Raw genomic sequence first — 18,186 nt, forward strand, 5'->3', positions numbered from 1 at the left:
TACAAGGCATTTATTTTATGAGAATATCATATTCCGTCAATTTCTGTGTGACCTGGCTACATGTACATGTAAGTTGCTGGTTAAAAATTCATTTTTTTTTCTCTTCATCATAGTATATTTGCTGAGTATATTTGCTGTTTATACATTGACTATTAAAAAGTGGAACATAAAAATGAAAAATGCACTGAAAGATTCTGAAGTTGATAATGTAATCATCTGATATCGTAACAAAGAAGAAAATGCACCCCTCACCCCCAAAAATGTGAAAAAAAATTGTGAAAAGTAAATAAATATGCTGTTCATGTGGTCATATGACCTTTTCTCAGCCAAATCATGTATATAATTTGAGTGTGTGTATATACACTATGAAGACCATAAAAGAAAAAATAGCAAAATGCCACTGTACAATGTACACAGGCATTTTACAAATGTCACTCTCCTAAAAACACACAAAATCTGCCAGGCAACCAAAGGAAAAGAAACTACACTGTAGAATAAATGTGTGGTTTCTAAATATTTCAACAATCTGCAAAACTTAGTTCTAGTGCGAATTCTGAAAATACAAAGTGGTAAAACTCAAACCATTTTAAGACAAGATACAAGCATTTTTATCAGATCACCTTCCCTTTTTTAAATGCATAGAGTTTCAATGGGTAAAGACAGTATCACGGTTGAGAGTGAACATGAAATTATTTTTCTCCTTTTAAAAATATATGTATTCTATGGAATTCTTTCCGAAATACTTTGTCTATTGAATGGACTGAAGTATTATGGGTTATATCTACATGTAATCAATTTCAACAAGATGATTACGTACTCTAAATAAAACTTTATTAGGGTCTATTTTTTCAACTTATTATTTTTTTATAGGAAGGTGGTTACAAATAATGACCATCATTATTCAATCCTTTCTGACCAAGGCCACTAGATCATATTTCCTTATCTTCATATACATGTAGGTGTATGCGGTCAAGAAAAAAAGCTAAACTCAATTAATAACTCCTAACTCAACAAATAAATGAATAAATAAATAACTTAATTAATCAATGAATGAATATGAAAAAATGAAAAGAGGTTACCGGTATCATTTCTAAAACCATCTACCAATACTAAATGTTCTAAAATATTGTTGTAAAGGTGACCAACAACAAGTCTGCAATTTACACGTATGTAGCCTACTGCTTTCCTTTCTCAAGTTAAGCTCTAGAGACTCATAGCAACATCAAAAGAAACATTCAAATTTCAATCTCAAAATATAACGTATACAAAGAATGTTTACACATCATTTGGGGAGGCATGCATCGGATTCGTGCACATCATCCAACTCAATGAGGAATGCCATCCAACCAACCAATAACAATGTATTTGAAACACTGCACTTTTGACTTTGCCTGGAGTGACCTACATTACATTACACTGGAGCATCATCGCAAACAGCAATAAAAAGGATTTTTAAATACACAAATATCCTATTAAATACGAGACCGCCTTCTACTGTAACTGCAGGATGGATGGATGAGGAATGTTTTACAAAGAGTAAAGTGTAACTGACATTCATTCATTGATAGGCAATTGTATATATATAGGGGGGGGGGGGTTGTTTTCACAACTCACTGGCTACATGTAAATCTGCAACATTGGATAAGCTTTTTGCAATGATTGGGGGTTTTCCAAGGCTCTTTTTAAAAGTATTTTCCAGGGCTCTTTTGAGCAAGGCGAAATTGCCCCCAAGCCCCCGTGTAATTTTTTTTCAGTCTGCTGATGTGTACATTATACTGCAGCACACACCCTTGAGCATGATGTGACAAGTGTGAGGATAACTTTCCATCATGCAACCTTCATTCTCTTTCAACTCTTTGTAAAACAGCCCCAAGATCTTTCTCCCATGGCATAACATTTGTACATGTATGCCTTGTTTTACTGAAGCATAATGAAAAAACATCCGCGGCCTAAATTTGGTGGGGAAAATCCTTGATGGGATTCAGATATGTAGCTGCACATATGCCTACTTCTTAGTGCCATAGAAATCGGTGTACAAATGGTCAAAAATACACTAAAGTGCAAAAAATAAGCAAAATGATGATTCAGAAATCTATGAATCCAAATTATGTTAAACTTACCATGCGGTATCCTGAAGATACCCACTGTCATCCCAGATATAAGATCCCTGGGCAACAGGCCTTTGATGTCGTACTTGGGTAGCCAACTCAAGATCGGTATAACCGAACAAATGAACTTCTTCACTGTAGAAGGTGAACAGGAGCACCTCCCAGCCTTGCGTCTTATCCTGGTGAGAATGCTGACTGGCTCCTTCACATTCTCTGTGTGTTGCTCCTGAAAGGCTTGTTCGCTGTAAGCGGGCCTGGAGACAAAGACATCACCTCTTCTCCTCAGCCCAGAATGCAAATCTGCATCTACATCCGTGATCTCCTCAAATGCAGCCATCATGCGATCTGCAGAGAATAAAATAAAAGTAATATATTTTGGTAATTAATGCAACAATGTTGACTTTCTATCTTTTTTGCAATCAACAGTAATGATGATATCAATTCACAGTATTTGCATATTTTGCAAACTCAAAATACATTCAAAAGCACAGACTTTACACCAAGAGAATAAGGGACTGAATATTTGCTGAATCTTAATTATCAATTGTTCAGTATGCTCTGATAATATGTAAAAGTGCCACTTTGATGATTCCCCTTCACTGCAAATTGCTGCTCTTCAGACACCTCTAATGAACAAAAAAGTTATTTCTGTCTTAAATTCCCAGGTGTGCACTATCATCCACAAAAAAAACCTTTCATAAACTGCCACTCTCAATGAGTATTTGGCACTGGGAGAATAACTTGCAAGCACTTCTCTCCATTCTTGTTCACTGCTCGCCCTTTGTTTTGGGTTTTTTTTGGCTAGTAAAGCTGTTATCATATCAAATGAAAGCTAAATTTAGACAAAACAAGGATAATTTCTTGAGAATGGAAACTGTCAAATTTCGATGAGTTCAATGAACTTTTTCCTCTGTCTGATTTTCTCATTCATGCAATTTACCATGAAGTGATTAATAAAAAAAACTTTAACTTTAGATTTCCTCTCCCTTCTTCATTTTTGTTTTCTTCAACAATCCTATCTACAGTGTAAATCCATTTTCTTTATTTCCTATCTCTTTTCACTCTAGTCTCCATCACACATGTAGATGTATTAATCTCATCCTTCTAACAGCTGATGTTGTTGCTGTCTTCATCAGCAACTTGGTTATATATTTACTTTCTCCTCCTTCCTCTCCCCATGTTCCTGGTCCTCATTTTTCCATGTTCCCATTGAACACAATATATATATTTTTTTCACAGACTCCTTCTCAAACCTAGCAATAGGTATTACCTGGGCATGGACTAAAAGATATATGAAAATAGTTGCAGTAAACACTATTTCACAAGTCTGTAAAACCAAGGTTACTTAAAATCTGCTACCGTATTATCATCCTGGGGGGGGGGGGGCAGTCAAATATATTGCTGTACACATAAATGACCCCAAAAAAAATGTGTTTAAAGGGTTGTTTTTTTTCTTCAGTTTTGGACGCGGGCCGTGCATGCACTCGTTAAGGGTATCAAAAACAAAGATTTTCAAAAAAAGGGGTGGTTTTGAAAGACTGGTCAATGGTCAATCGCTGGGTCAGACGTATTTAGGGTAGGTTTTTTGGGGTCCAAAGCTTTTTTTTAAGACTAGCCAAATGTGTTTAGGGTATGTTTTATTCTCAAAGCTTTTTCCCGGGGTCATATTCTGGCGACAACTTGTTATGGGGCCAAAATGTGTAAAGCCCACAAAAAACTTGTTTAGGGGTTATTTTGCACACAGAGAAAAACTCATTTTAGGGGGTGTTTGGAAATAATTTGCATTTAATAATTTGGCATTTATCTTGAATTTTAAAAACGAACTCCACTAAGGTTTAATAGACTGAAAGTGATCCAGAAGACCACATTCCACTTTTCCAGGACTTTCACAATTTCAAGTTAACAACATCCATGACCATATCAATCATGAGACATGATTCACCTTCTCAAGTCAATCTTATTCTTATTAATGTTATAATTCTTTCATTTTTTATTTACGGTACCGGTAGCTCCTCTACGTTTTTCTTCTCATTCCAACATTCTTACAGAAACAAGTGCATTCAAAATGAGACCCGATCCCCACACACATAAAACGCTGTTATCTACGACACTCCACGGCGCGGCACGACGACCAGTCCACCGGACACCTGACGCAGACTCAACCGGATTTGCCGGGAGAGGAACACACCAATACTGGTATCTACATCACACGATCGGCATCAGTCAGTGGTAAGAATTATTTATAACTCTTCCTTCATTCTCCATCCTATATTTATAAAAACATACAAGTAATCGTCTACACATAATTGGCAATAATAAAAAAAGATGAAAAAAAGTCAACAATATTCACCTTCACTTTTAGTAAAATAATGTTAACTTTCCAGCCCTTTCCAGTCGCTCATTGCGTTGCAAGTGTGATGAAACTGGCGTAGTAATGATGACGTCATCGTGTTTGTTTTCGTGCAAGCACGCATGGATCGGAACTCATCAATATTAAATTACTAGTTTTATTGTTTTTCCCACAAAACTAGAAGTATAGACTCTAGTTATAATATAAATATCTTGAAGACAAATAAGAGGCCGCTTTCCTACCTTATGAATATAGAAGGAAAATAGAATACAAACGAATTAAAAAAATTAAAAAATCTGAAAAAACAGTATAAAACATAATATTCGAATTATGAAATGGATAAATAAACAAATAATAGATCCAATCTGAGTTTCGCCCCCCCCCCGTCATCATTTTCAATAAAAGTTCAGAGGATGAGGAGTTCTAGTCTTCGAAAGATATGTTCTAGTCTTCGAAAAATATGCTTGGCATATAGGCTATATCTTCATCTCCGGGCTTCATCTTCACCTGCCCCCTTTTTGATAATTCCCGATATATCAAATCGTCAATTTTTTTAACGGAAACAAAATTACCACCAACTTCTACCAAGAACCAGGACTTACGAAAATGGGAGGGAGGTGGGTTCTGGCGAGCAAAAAATCTAATAAAAGGGGTCACGTGCCCAGCGAGTTTCGCCCCCACCCCCTAAATCCGCGCCTGGTCACCAGAATACCATTGCAAAACTTCTTGTTCAGGATTTGGCACCTATATATGTTAACTTTGATTACCCCTTTCTTTTCCAACATATGGGAACAATTTCAAAGAAAAAGAAATCAAGGGTGGCTGTTTGGGATAGATAATGGGTGATACCAAGTCCGGTGTTGGCGTTGGTGTTGGAAGCACAGTTTGGATTGCTTCCCCTAGCTCCAAAACCTATAGTTTGTAAAACTAAACCAGATCACATTATCGACATCTCAACAACTAGTGAGTGACTTTTCAGGACCATCTTCATTTTATGTTGGGTGTTATACTCGTGTAAAATTGACCTAACACCAACACCAAAAGGTCAACACTGAACTTGAAATCACCCATTGTTATCATCCCAAATTTACCATCCCCTATTTGCATGGAACTACTAACGGAGGGGATTTGCGTTGTCGTTGCTCCGTGTCAGTTGTAGAGCCTATGTCCGTGATATTGTTGTTTTTCTTCTAGATAATAGTAGGCCTGTACCAAAATAAATAGTCGATTGAAAAAAACACAATTTGCTTACAATAAAAATATACACCCTCTTATATAAAGTGCTCCCTAGCTGTCACAGAAAGCATCATTTATATATTATGTTATTCATATCTATAGAAGTATAGGTCTATTTCTAATTCAATTGCTCATATCTTAGTAGGGTCCATGTTTAAAGGACAAGTCTACCCCAACAAAAAGTTGATTTGAATAAAAAGAAAAAAATCCAACTAGCATAACACTGAAAATTTCATCAAAATTTGATGTAAAATAAGAAAGTTATGACATTTTAAAATTTCGCTTAATTTCACAAAACAGTTATGCACATCCTGGCTGGTATATGCAAATGAGGAGACTATATGACGTCGTCCAGTCACTATTTATTTTGTATTTCATTATATGAAATATTCTAATTTTCTCCTCATTGTCAAGTGATACAACGATTAATTCCTCCCTGAACATGAGGAATTAGTACTGTTTAATACTATATGGTTCAGTCAAGTTGGTCCTTATTGTCAAATCTATAAAAAATGAAATATTGTATAATTCAAACAATAAAAAACAAAATGAATAGTGAGTGATGGACATCATCGACTGACTCACCTAGTTGTGCATTTCACTGTTTTGTGAAAAATAAGCGAAACTTTAAAATGTCATAACTTTCTTATTTTACATCCGATTTTGATGAAATTTTCAGCACTATGCTAGTTTGATTTTTCTCTATTTATTCAAGTCAGCATTTTCCTGGGGTGGACTTGACCTTTAAATGAACGTAATATAATATAACACATTCGACAAATACGAAAAATTGCAAATGATTTGCAGTATAGTAGTAGTAGTAGTATAGTATTTTTTATATTTTTTTCTGATTATTAAAAAAACACAATAAATAATAATATATTTTTGCAAATATGTTGGATATATAGATAAAATAATCGAAAGGATTGCCCATTTCAGAGTCATTAGCATAATTACTCTGTTCTTCCATGGGGTCTATAGTAGAAATAGTAATAGTAGCAGCAGCAGCACCAGCACCAGCAGCAGCTGTAGTAGTAGTAGTAGCCTAGTAGTAGTAGCAGTATAGTATAGTAGACTAGCTGTAGTAGTAGTAGTAGTAGTAGTAGTAGTAGTAATAGTAGTATAGTAGTAGTAGCAGCAGCAGTAGTATAGTAGTAGTAGTAGTAATACTAGTATTAGTAGCAGTAGCAGCAGCAGCAGTAGTAGTAGTAGTAGTAGTAGTAGTAGTAGTAGTAGTAGTAGTAGTAGTAGTAGTAGTAATAGTAGTAGTATAGTTAAGGCTTAATATTGCGCTTTTCCCATTAGGCCCAAAGCACATTTATGAATTCATCAATGGAAATATATTATGTTAAAACTAAAGACGGACTAATTGAGAGAAACGCGTTATAATATAGCGAAGTCCATCGAAGAATGACATAATGTAGTTTAAAAACTTTATTTATTGAATAATATATGTTCCTAAAATCTATGATTATAATATTATTTCTTGTAATTATGTTCGACCTTGTTATGTTATGTTTATCATATTGTACAATAATATTGTGAAACGGAAATCAATAAATCAAATCAAATCAAATCAAATTACTCCCTCACTTAAACGAATAGATGTCCACTCTCAGAAAAAAAAAAGTGAAGTGTATGGAACCCTTTTGTTCCATATTTGGAACCCCAGAAAAAGGGTTCAGAAAACGATTCTTTACTTGCTCAATAACCTTAAATGATTTTTACAAAGAACGTTCAAGGATTCAAAAGTGGCAGTTTAAGGTAATTTAAAACCTTTTTTTCCAAGGAGTGTTGTTTTATTTCCTCATCTTTCAACACGGGTATGCTTCTGAGTCTAGAGTTAAAAATTCCCATAAAACCGTAAACAGTTTCTTCCGAGTAATTGTTTTAAAAATAATCTACAAACCCTGTTACTCTAAGATGGAAATTCTATTCATTTCGACAGGGCGTTATAAGGGTGCAACCAGTAATACTTTGACAAGAGTCCTTGGTAAATTATCATTCTGGATATACCACTTACCCCCCCCCCCCCCCGGCTCCCCGAAGTCAGTGCACAACTGAGGTTACCCCCCTTGAAGACGATATTTTTAGTCATCACCCCCGCCATCACCTTAGGAATGAGTATCTCGTCAACAAACACCATACCTGTTTACCTCTTTTCGGGGGGGGGGGTGTCTGCGAAAATAGTTTCTTTGACACCTGTAGTTGTACAATTATTTGATTTTTTGTCATGTTTTAGTATAGACCTACAGACTGTTTTATGCCTTCGAAATTTTTTACAAAATTAACCCCAGGTGATCGAGGGGCAATAAAGGGCGACTACCCCTCATATACAAAGCAAACAAAAATTAATGCAATATCATTTACAACTCACCAGATATCCGAAGATCACCCATGACGTATATCTAGAAGACAAACAAACTTATACAATGGAGCTTAAACCATGGACCTTACTATGAGAATCACAAAAGAGGGATATTGAAAATTTGGGTTGGAACAAAAGGTAATTTCCTGTGAACACAAGAGGACGTTTTACTTTATTTTCCAAGAGCTTTGTTGATCTTCTGCATGCAAGCCCTTGTAAGAGGATTATTGTAAGGGTAGAAAACCAAAAAATAATGTTGTTTTTTTAATTCGTTCCAGGAAAGGAAATTGAGATTAACGCGTATTGTAAAATCGAAATGATAATGAAATATTGATGACTTTGTTACAATTAGTTCATGACCGAATTTGTGAGTTTTAGCATTGTTTAGCCCAAGACATTGATAACGATATCCAGTATGTCTCAATCTATAAAGAATGTATCCAAAACATTACTGATGTGAAAGAATTGTGAAATTCACTTTTAAAAATACTAACCAGACTCCAAGAAAAATATTATTAATGTTTTTTTTAAGAGGGAGCTTCTGAAGAAAATTAGAAATACATCAAGGAGCATCCAAAATTATTTGGAGCTGTATTTTTTATATTTTTACTTTATTTACTTAGCATTTGCTTTAACTAAGTTCTATCATGCATTATTATTCGATTATTTAATTAATTGGAATAATACTATCACGCTATATTATATAATAAATGCACATTATCCCAACATTGGGCTCAAGATTCAGAGTGGTGGGCCGATTTTGCCTCCAAACTCCAAGGGTCACCCGACTCATAGTTAGCATCTTTCCGAAAATAATGACAAGAAAAAAAATCACCTAGCCTTTCCATACCGATTTGTGCCGGCATTCTACACTTCCTTTTGAATTCGACAAATTTTCTTCTTCTCTTTGTTGACCCGCCGCAGGTACTCGTATTGATACTTTGGTTTTCAATTTTGATTTGACATCTTTCCTACACCATCCTAAATCTAGTTCAATCAATATTCTCGAGAAGACAGTGAAAACAAACGAAAATAATTCAGAAATTGTGGATCAGGATCGTTTATGTATGATTGATCATTGAATGTATGCACTCTTGAACTGAGTGTTAAATGTTCTAGGTCTGTTTAGTTAATCTAGAAGCCCAGGATGGGTGGTAAATCGTCATCGCTTATGCAGAAGGTCGTGTCACCAGTGTCGCACTATATGGGCTACGGGGACTCGACGGGGGACGAAGACAGCCAGAGTGGATCACGGGGAAGAGAGCCCGGCGAAGGTTTCGGAATGCCCGTGAGATTAGCGAACCCGTTTGTTCTGACGCGATCAAGGTATTTTTTCTTTGATTTTACAAAATACTCGGTTACAGAATACGATTTTTTTAATGTAATTTTGTTTGCATAAGTTTTCTGTTAATTTGGTATGATGGTGGAAATGATCATGATGATCGTTTTGTAATTGTTTAGGCCCAATATTACAATGTCATGTCATGAGTCATGACTTGAATATTTTCTCATGAATCTGAATTGCAATGACTGCAAATCTAATACCAGTAAAAGGCTACAAGCAATACATATAAAAGTAAATCAGTAAAATTTAACATTTCCAGCGCTATTTGGATAAACTTTACATTTTTAAATTTAGGCCTAGGCCTAATTGAATTCAATTTTTTGTCTCAAATCAAAATCAGAAAATTGTTGACACAATCTCTCATATTCATAAACAAGTTAGGCCTAAATGATTTAGGAATGCAGTATTATAACAAAAGAAAGAGTAATATTGATTTAAAAATAAGGTAGGCCTAATTGTATGTTTTATGTGCATTTTGACATGTAACAAGTAATCTAATTCTAAATTAGAAAAAAAGTACTTCCCCATGAACGGAAATTTTTATTTTACTGGAGTAGAAGTTTAGTATTTAATCGTGTACCGGTAATGTCTCTCACATTTCCGAAATTATTATTTTTTGCTCCTGTGCACCTCCTACTTTACAGAGATCTCTCTCAAACACATGAATTACATACTCTGTTTAATATTCCATGGCATGTTCTGAAAAAAATATTTTGGTTTTTCTTTTCAGCTCCATGTACTTTGATGAAGATGGACAAGTTGCACATGAATTTTATGTGGAAACTCCAACAAGAAGTAAAACAAAGAAAGGCAGGAGGAGAATGGGAATGAGAAGGATTTATCATAATATATTCCCACAGGTAAAGTTAATGACTTGACATTTAATTAACATGGTGATTTTCACTCAGACCAAAATGTTTTAAGGTTACACTTTTTTTTTTTTTTATAGATCCTTAAAATTGAAGGCCTATATATTTTTTTCTTAGTAACCTATACATTTGGAGACACTTAACCCAACAAAACTGATATTTTTGACATTTTCTTTTCGAAGATGCTTATTTTTTAAGTGAATTTTTATAATGTTAACAATACAACCATAATTTGATTTTCTTTAACATTAAACTACAATAGCATGATTTTACAAAGCTGGTCTTGAATTTGAAACCAAGATGCTTGTAGGGGTTACATGTGTATGTATATGCATTTGATACACAATATTTACATGTAGTTTCACCTTCCATACAATTTGGAATTCAGAATTTACAGACCAATTGTTAAATTGTTTTCTCCTTGAAATTAATTCAGAACTACAGAAGGCTTAAACAGCTGAAGTCCTGTACTTAATTCAATTCAATTTCAATTCAAAATTTATTTCAATCAATCAATCATAAAAATGCAGGTATATACAAATTAGATAAAAACATGGGATTGGGAGCCCCTTGAAGTTTTCATTTTAAAAACTTATGGGTAGGGCACCAGTGCCACCATGATACAATTAAATACAAATAAATATAAGACATACATAAAGAGTAAACAACAAATAATATTGAAATACAATTTGAAAAAAAAGAGAGAAAAAAGAAACAATGGGCTAATATAGGGGAAATAAACAAACAAGCAAACTAGAATAATTATAAATCATCATGACCTACAGTGTGCGATTGGCAGGAGTTTTTACGTGTTATTGGTCTTTTTTTTCAACAGGGAGAAGTACCAGTAGACCCACCTAGGTTACGAGGAGAGATTCCTGCAGTAATGATGGAACTATGACCAAAATACTATCTATTACATTAGATTATATCAAAGAATATAGATGTGAACCATGCTGCTCTGTGTGACTGAATAACTTTTCTCACTGGTCATGCAAAAGGCATGTTGGAGAACCACTGGCAGTGCCTGTAAATACAGTCAAAGGTGTATATTACAGAGTGTGGTAAACTTAAAGAAATGTTCTGCACGCTGTCTGCAGCGCCCAACTTGGACCGAAGCACGAATGTTCGGGACGCTACTGCTGGTTTCAGTGAGCGGATATTGTGAAAAGGAACGAGACTTCTTGTACTCATTTATTTCTACAACCAGCACACATGCCAGTGAGTTATGTCCAGTCTAGTGTACTTTGCGCTTTGTTACACAAGGCTGATAGTAATTGGCATCCAATGTATGATTTATTGTTTGTGTACAGCTAATGAAGTGATGAAACTTGATGATCTATGAGTTCTATGTCATTTACCACTTTAACGTCTAGTATTACCAAGTATTCCCGTTGACTAATACTCGAAGTTAAAATCAAATGTGAATTCACATGTTCAAATCGTGTTTGAATACAGTAGATTCTGCTGAAGTCAACCTTCCATATTTAGTCAGATAATTGCCTAATATGCAAAACATGTGTTATTTATCTCTTGTAAGTAGAATTTTCCCTTAGTCAAACAGGTTTCTATTTTGCTTCGGCAGATACACGTTTATTATATATTTTACTTTTTAAGTAAGCTGACGTGTAAGCAAAATTGTTTGTGGTGACCGGTCATTATTAATGTGCCATATTGCACAATATATATCTATCACACACTTATATTCATAGATCGTGTGTACATGGTGAGGAGAAAATAATATACATTGAAACATATGTGTATGTGTACCTTCCTGTGTTAACGTGGTCCTTTATTCATATATTTTTGTTTGTAAATGAGTTTAGTACTGCTACCTCTACTACTACTACTTGTTGGCCTAATGTGATTATTTTATTATAAGTTCAGTCATATACACGTAGCATTCATTTCGTCTTTCTCAGACATTTCATTAAATCATGTTTGAAATTGCATCAATCTATTGCGAGTGGTGACCACAATATTTCTTGGAGGGACTACATCTGCCATATTTTGATGGTAAATTGCTAATTTGTCTACTGCCAGCCCTTCCACTCACAACATGGTCTACTTTCATTTTGTCTCATGCCATTCCGTCCCTCAACATTTCAACAACCATTTTGTCCAATAACCATTTGGTACAATTATCACTTCGTCTAATCACCATTTCGTTTATGACCATTTCGTCTCATAACCAGTTGGTCTAATATCCATTTCATTTTCATTCATTTTGCACAATTAACAGTTAACACTTCATAGTCCAATTATACCAAATGGTACCGGTATATGGACTACATGTAAATGGCTATTGGACCAACTGGTTATTTGACGAAATGTTGAGTGGACGGATTGGCAATTAGACCATGTGGATAGTGGATGAACTGATGGTAGACCAAATGATAGTAGACGAGTTGGCAATTACATGTAGATGAATTGGCATTAGACGAATTGGAAATAAACCATTTGGATAAAAGGAAACAAGTTCATACTAAAGTCGCTTTTCAGACCTACATGTATCAAGGCACCATCAAAGCCAATTTCAATTGTGTACCAACTTCCTGTAAATTTGCATAGATTCAAAATGAAAACATCAATAACTTGAATTTTGTTGATACATGGATTGTATGACTTTTTGTTAAAGCAGATCAATTACGTTCTGGTCTGAATCAGTAGAAATAAGAACATATCCAGTTGCCCTACTAGTCAACTTACCATGGTTAGTCGACAGGTATAACTTTTTAGTATTTGTGAAAGTAAGTAAAATAATCCACATGTATTAAGTTGTATCCCTTTATCAAATAGTATAGATACTATTTGATATCTACTACAGATATGTGTTGTCATTTATATGCTGTTTGAAAATGGAATTGCATCTATTTTATGCCAGGTTTGTGGAGGTAGACTTATTAATTGATGATGATTGATTTACCTTTTGACCAATCTTCACTACTTGTCGTATCAACATTCCTAGAACAGAATACTTGCCCATTAATCAATGACATACAGGTATTTTTGTGATACTGTAGTGTTAGGAAATCTTTATTAGTTTTTACTTTTGATCATTTGACGCAATATTTGTTTTATTCCAACCATCAAATTTTGGAGGAAAAACATGAGCCATGCACGACAAAGAAATTATAGATTCATACGAGCAGCTCTTGTTATTGCCACTCATACAAAAAAATATGATTAGTATAATTTTCAGTTATGTAAACTGAATGTGTTATGTTGCTGAATTTGATATGATAAGAATAGCAAATATATTCTTTTTATTCATGAGTGGTTTGTAAAGAATCAATAGCTATGCCTTCTTTAATAATTTATTTTTTGTTTGTTTGGTACTCTATATTGAATATAATTTCAGTTTTGTGCATTTTGGTTCTATAGACATTGTTAGTCAATCCTATGCATCACAATACATGTTCTGCCAGTTTACTGTAGTACATATATTTTGTGATAATTGTTAATATTCTTTGAGACCAATACAGTACACATGTGTATATTACATTTGTATCCATTCAATCCATTGAATGAAGTATACTCGGGAGCTATTATTTTAATAAAATATCATAATTGCTTGATATTGCATACTGTATATGGTGCAAACTGAAAGGCTAAAAAGGGTGATTTAACATACTTTTGAATTAGCTTCTTCTTTTTTTTAAATTGATATCCTAACTGTAAATGAGAATTATGCATCTCGAAATTTCTTGTAATGTAAGAAACAGACTTGTACAGTGTGTAATGTACTTCCATACCTGAGTTCATGCATGGCATTTCTTACGGACAGATGCTCATTCAAATTTAGCAAGAAAAGAAATTTATGAATTTATAAAGAAATAAACTTACCTTTTTGGATGACTTTGATTGTAAAAAAGGGATTTTCACTGGATCTGAAAATTTCTAATACCCATGTCTGCATATGCACACTATGCCTCCTAAATCAGACAGCTTTGTTAATTTTTCATGTTTGAAATATTTCACCTTGTATAATCTAACAAGGACCACTGAACTGCACTATTTGACACCGATGTCAAATTTCACTGTTCTGTTCTTACGTGTGTTTTTCTAATGATCTTTATTTACATAGTTATATTATGCAATTTTACTGACCTATTTGTTTTCATATAGAATGAAATAGTCATCATTAAAGGTAAAGTCCACCCCAAAAAAATGTTGATTTGAATAAATCTATAGAGAAAAATCAAACTAGCACAACAATGAAAATTTCATGAAACTCGGATGTAAAATAAGAAAGTTATGACATTTTACAGTTTCGCTTATTTTTCACAAAACAGTGATATGCGCAATTCAGTGACATGCAAATGACACAGCCGATGGTGTCCTTCACTCACTATTTCTTTAGTTTTTACTGTTTGAATGATATAATATTTCATTTTCTACAAATTTGACAATAAGGACCAACTTAACTGATACATATAGTATTAAACAATGCTAATTCCACATGTTTAGGGAAGAATTGATTGTTGTTTCACTTGACAATGAGGAGAAAATTAGAATATTTGTGGATAACGTCATCAGTCTCCTGATTTGCATACTGAATGGGATGTGCATATAACTGTTTTGTGAAATTAAGCATATTAAGTGTAATAACTGTCTTATTTTACATCCGATTTTGATGAAATTTTCAGTGTAATGCTTGTTGGATTTTTGTCTTTTTATTCAAATCAACTTTTTGTTGGGGTGGACTTGACCTTTAAGTTGTATTTTAAATGTGGTAGGAGCCTATGAGGTCATTAAGGTGCAATTGTAATAGTTAATTTTTTTATGATATTCTGCTGCAAGGGTGACAAAACGTAGGTTCAAAATATTATAAGATTTAGAGTCTAAATTTAGACAGTAAAATAGGAATGACATAACATTGTATCTATCTAGTAGGGTATTATCCCATTTGATGTGAATGACTGTTTAGTAACTACAATCTCTTAGATACACCATTAACAAATGAAGTGCTAAATTGAGCTTTTTAAGAGCTCATACTAGTGACTACAATTTTGGAATTGAAGTGCTAAATTGAGCTTTTTATGAGTTCATATTAGTGACTGCATTTTGGGGTTTTGGTTTTCGGCACTTTGTTCCCACAAACAAATTATGTGATGTTCTTTGAGCATCCAATTGCTGTTTCTAGCACTCTACCTGCCTAAAATGCAATCACTATACAAGCTCATGCAGTGCTGAATTTAGCACTTTGTGTAATTGAGGGTAGAGAGCAGAGATTCAGACAGGAATAAAAAAAAACAATTGTGATTTGCCCCAACCCCTTTAGAGATGTACTCTAGATTTCAAAAGGTTTTGTTGCCCTCAATTTTGATACTTGTGTGTGTGTTTACTCCAGAATATACAGTGGAAATTCAGTATGATGAGATCTTTGAAATCATCACAATTTCTTTGTTATATACAAGAAATTCATCATGTTTTAACTGTTTTAGGAGATGGATATGATAGAAGTGACATGCAATATTTTTTTGTAAAATACATACTGTAAATATGCTGTTGAAAAATCAACACAGGATGACTACATGGTTTGTCCTCATCTTTTCCAGTAATCGACTGCTAGAAACTTCATCCTTTCATTAATAATTGTAGATGTCATCGTGTCATTACAGGTTGCTGCTTTTAAAGCATTCTTTTTATAAAACATTCAAATAAAAATGCTGTCACATACTTCCTCTGTCTAAATAATTTTTTTACATCAAACAATGTCAGATGGCAGAAAATTTACCTTTTTTGATCTTGGCCATTGTTCAAGTCTGGCAATGCACGTTTCTTAGTATGTATGGTGATGTTAGACGACCTCAAGGCTTTAAAATTTCACAATGAAATTGGTGAAATCAAGAGAACAGAGTAATTTAGCACATTTAACAGTAGATGGCAGTAAGGAAACGCTCCTGATATGTCTGGTTTGATAGGAACTGCCCTTTATTTTCTGAAGTTGGATGCTCCATTGAATTTTTACTTATATTTTCTACCTCTTTTGACCCACTAGGTTGATTTACCCCCCCCCCCCCCCAACACACACACCCAGTTATGTTACATTACTGAGCTTTGAAAATGAAATTTGATTTTATTTATGTACATAGTAGGGTTGACATAAAACTTAAACACATAATAAACAAAAATATGAGTAGTATCTAGATATGTATGTCAAGACATTGTTGTAAAAAAAATATTGTTAGGAACATTGATAAAAAATATTGTTACACTGAGTTTTCACTGTATTTCTGATTTTGCAATTTATCTTCAGTTAATATAGATATACCATGTATTATAAATTCATATCATTGTGGGTATGTATTAGTTATGTTTCAGAATCATATGGTGTGACATTATTTCATATCTTGGCCCGTCTTACAATAGTTACGATTGATCCAATCGATCGTAACTATGGAAATCCATCAGTGTCATAATTTTTTCTACAGTAAATTTGCAAAATGTCCTTTGAAAACAAAGGCGAACACACAAAATTGTCAAGGAATATACATCATATCTAGTTGAGATTCATCAGATCAATCGCAACTCTTTGTAAGACGGGGCCAAGATCTATTTCAAGAGATCTCTAAGAAAGGCATTGAAACTAAGTTAAGACAAAAATTTGACATAAGATAAAAATTGATTCAGGATTCAGAGCCATGAGAATAGTCAATTGGATGAACATAGTGGTAAAAAATACTGCACAAAAATGACATTATTATTGTTAAAAATTAAATTATTTTTATTTGCCAAGAAATGGCCAAGAGGAAAATGAAAACTAGTTTTACGATATGCAAATCTGCAACATACCAAGATATTTTTCTTCAAATGTCTGTGCTTATGGTTCAAAAAGACAAAACATTTCAAGAACGTTGCAATAAAAGAAGCAAAATGTTGCCATTTTGAGAAGAGATATTTAGAATGCTTTCCAGAAGACACTGAATAAAATATCTTCAAAGGGTTTGTTTGTATTAAATCTATATCACCATTCTCGAGAGAGATATTTCGTGACATGGATATCAATAGTCTTCTGTTATTTTGAATATATATATGCATTGTGTTCTTTTTCCAAGCTGTGTAAAATTCCAAATGCATTTGGAAACGAACAGTCATGACGTGAGAATGTATGGAAATAAAGAATCTAAACATACTCCCATGTTTCTGTTTATATATTACCGAATATTGTTTGTTTATTATATAAGTAAAGCATTGTGCATTTATTGTTATTGATTTTTTATATAATGAAATATTGCAAGCAAAGATTGTAGTATTATTCCTCTTATAATTCGTATAATTTCCACATGTCCATAATTATCCACTCTGTTTGCAAAATATTCGATTCAAATTGACCTCACAAACCTTTTCCGACTGACCTACATTTGACTACTTTTGAGTGAAAGACTTCTCGCTGTATTTAAAGCTCGAATCAGAGATCCCGACGTTAAGAAATTAAACATATCGGCTCTATATCCTGCCCTGCCCAGCTTCTATTACCAAAAAGAGTCACAGAAAATGGTTTCTGGTCATCTTTTTTTTATTCAAAGTTTCCGGCGATTTTTTTATCAAGATAAGTAACGGTTGAGAAGAGGGATTATTAGAAGAGGGTCAAGGGGTTCTTTAAGTAAATCAGTGGCGAAGTAGCTTGCTAGAATTAGTAAATTTTCAGCGTTCATTTAAGATATTAACTGTTTATAATTGTGTAATATTTCAAAGGCATAAAACATTCCCCATACGTTTTGGAAGAGAGTAACGTTTGATAGCCATTTTTTCTATATAAGCAAATGCGTGTAATATGTAGAGAGAAAGGGGAGAGGAAGAAGGTTGTAATGATGAGGGAATAATGTACCATTAGCTGAACAATAATAAAAGCGAAGGTTTCTCGAAATCTACCAAAAGAAAGTGTACAAAAAAAGAAAGAGAAA

The 18,186-nt window shown here is 33.8% G+C and overlaps 2 protein-coding genes across 2 annotated transcripts in view; one reads left to right on the top strand and one right to left on the bottom strand.

Moving 5' to 3' along the window:
• LOC129256016 (prestin-like) overlaps positions 1-8,137 on the bottom strand; it is a 49,364-nt gene extending 41,227 nt beyond the window's left edge. Inside the window, exons 1-2 of the mRNA XM_064097907.1 lie at positions 8,072-8,137; positions 2,121-2,453 (exon numbers count right to left, since the gene is read on the bottom strand). Coding sequence (XP_063953977.1) covers positions 2,121-2,453; positions 8,072-8,093 — 355 coding nt within the window. The 5' untranslated portion in view covers positions 8,094-8,137. The remainder of the gene's footprint in view (positions 1-2,120; positions 2,454-8,071) is intronic.
• An 892-nt stretch (positions 8,138-9,029) lies between these two features.
• Positions 9,030-17,414, top strand: LOC129257960 (tumor suppressor candidate 2-like). The gene is made up of 3 exons (XM_054896409.2): positions 9,030-9,388; positions 10,138-10,267; positions 11,112-17,414. Exons 1-3 carry the CDS (start codon positions 9,210-9,212, stop codon positions 11,175-11,177), a joined length of 375 nt encoding a protein of 124 aa, XP_054752384.1. The 5' UTR covers positions 9,030-9,209; the 3' UTR covers positions 11,178-17,414.
• Positions 17,415-18,186: the final 772 nt, after the last annotated feature.

Source organism: Lytechinus pictus, chromosome 3, assembly GCF_037042905.1.
Source record: "Lytechinus pictus isolate F3 Inbred chromosome 3, Lp3.0, whole genome shotgun sequence".
In the NCBI taxonomy this organism is placed as follows: domain Eukaryota; kingdom Metazoa; phylum Echinodermata; class Echinoidea; order Temnopleuroida; family Toxopneustidae; genus Lytechinus; species Lytechinus pictus.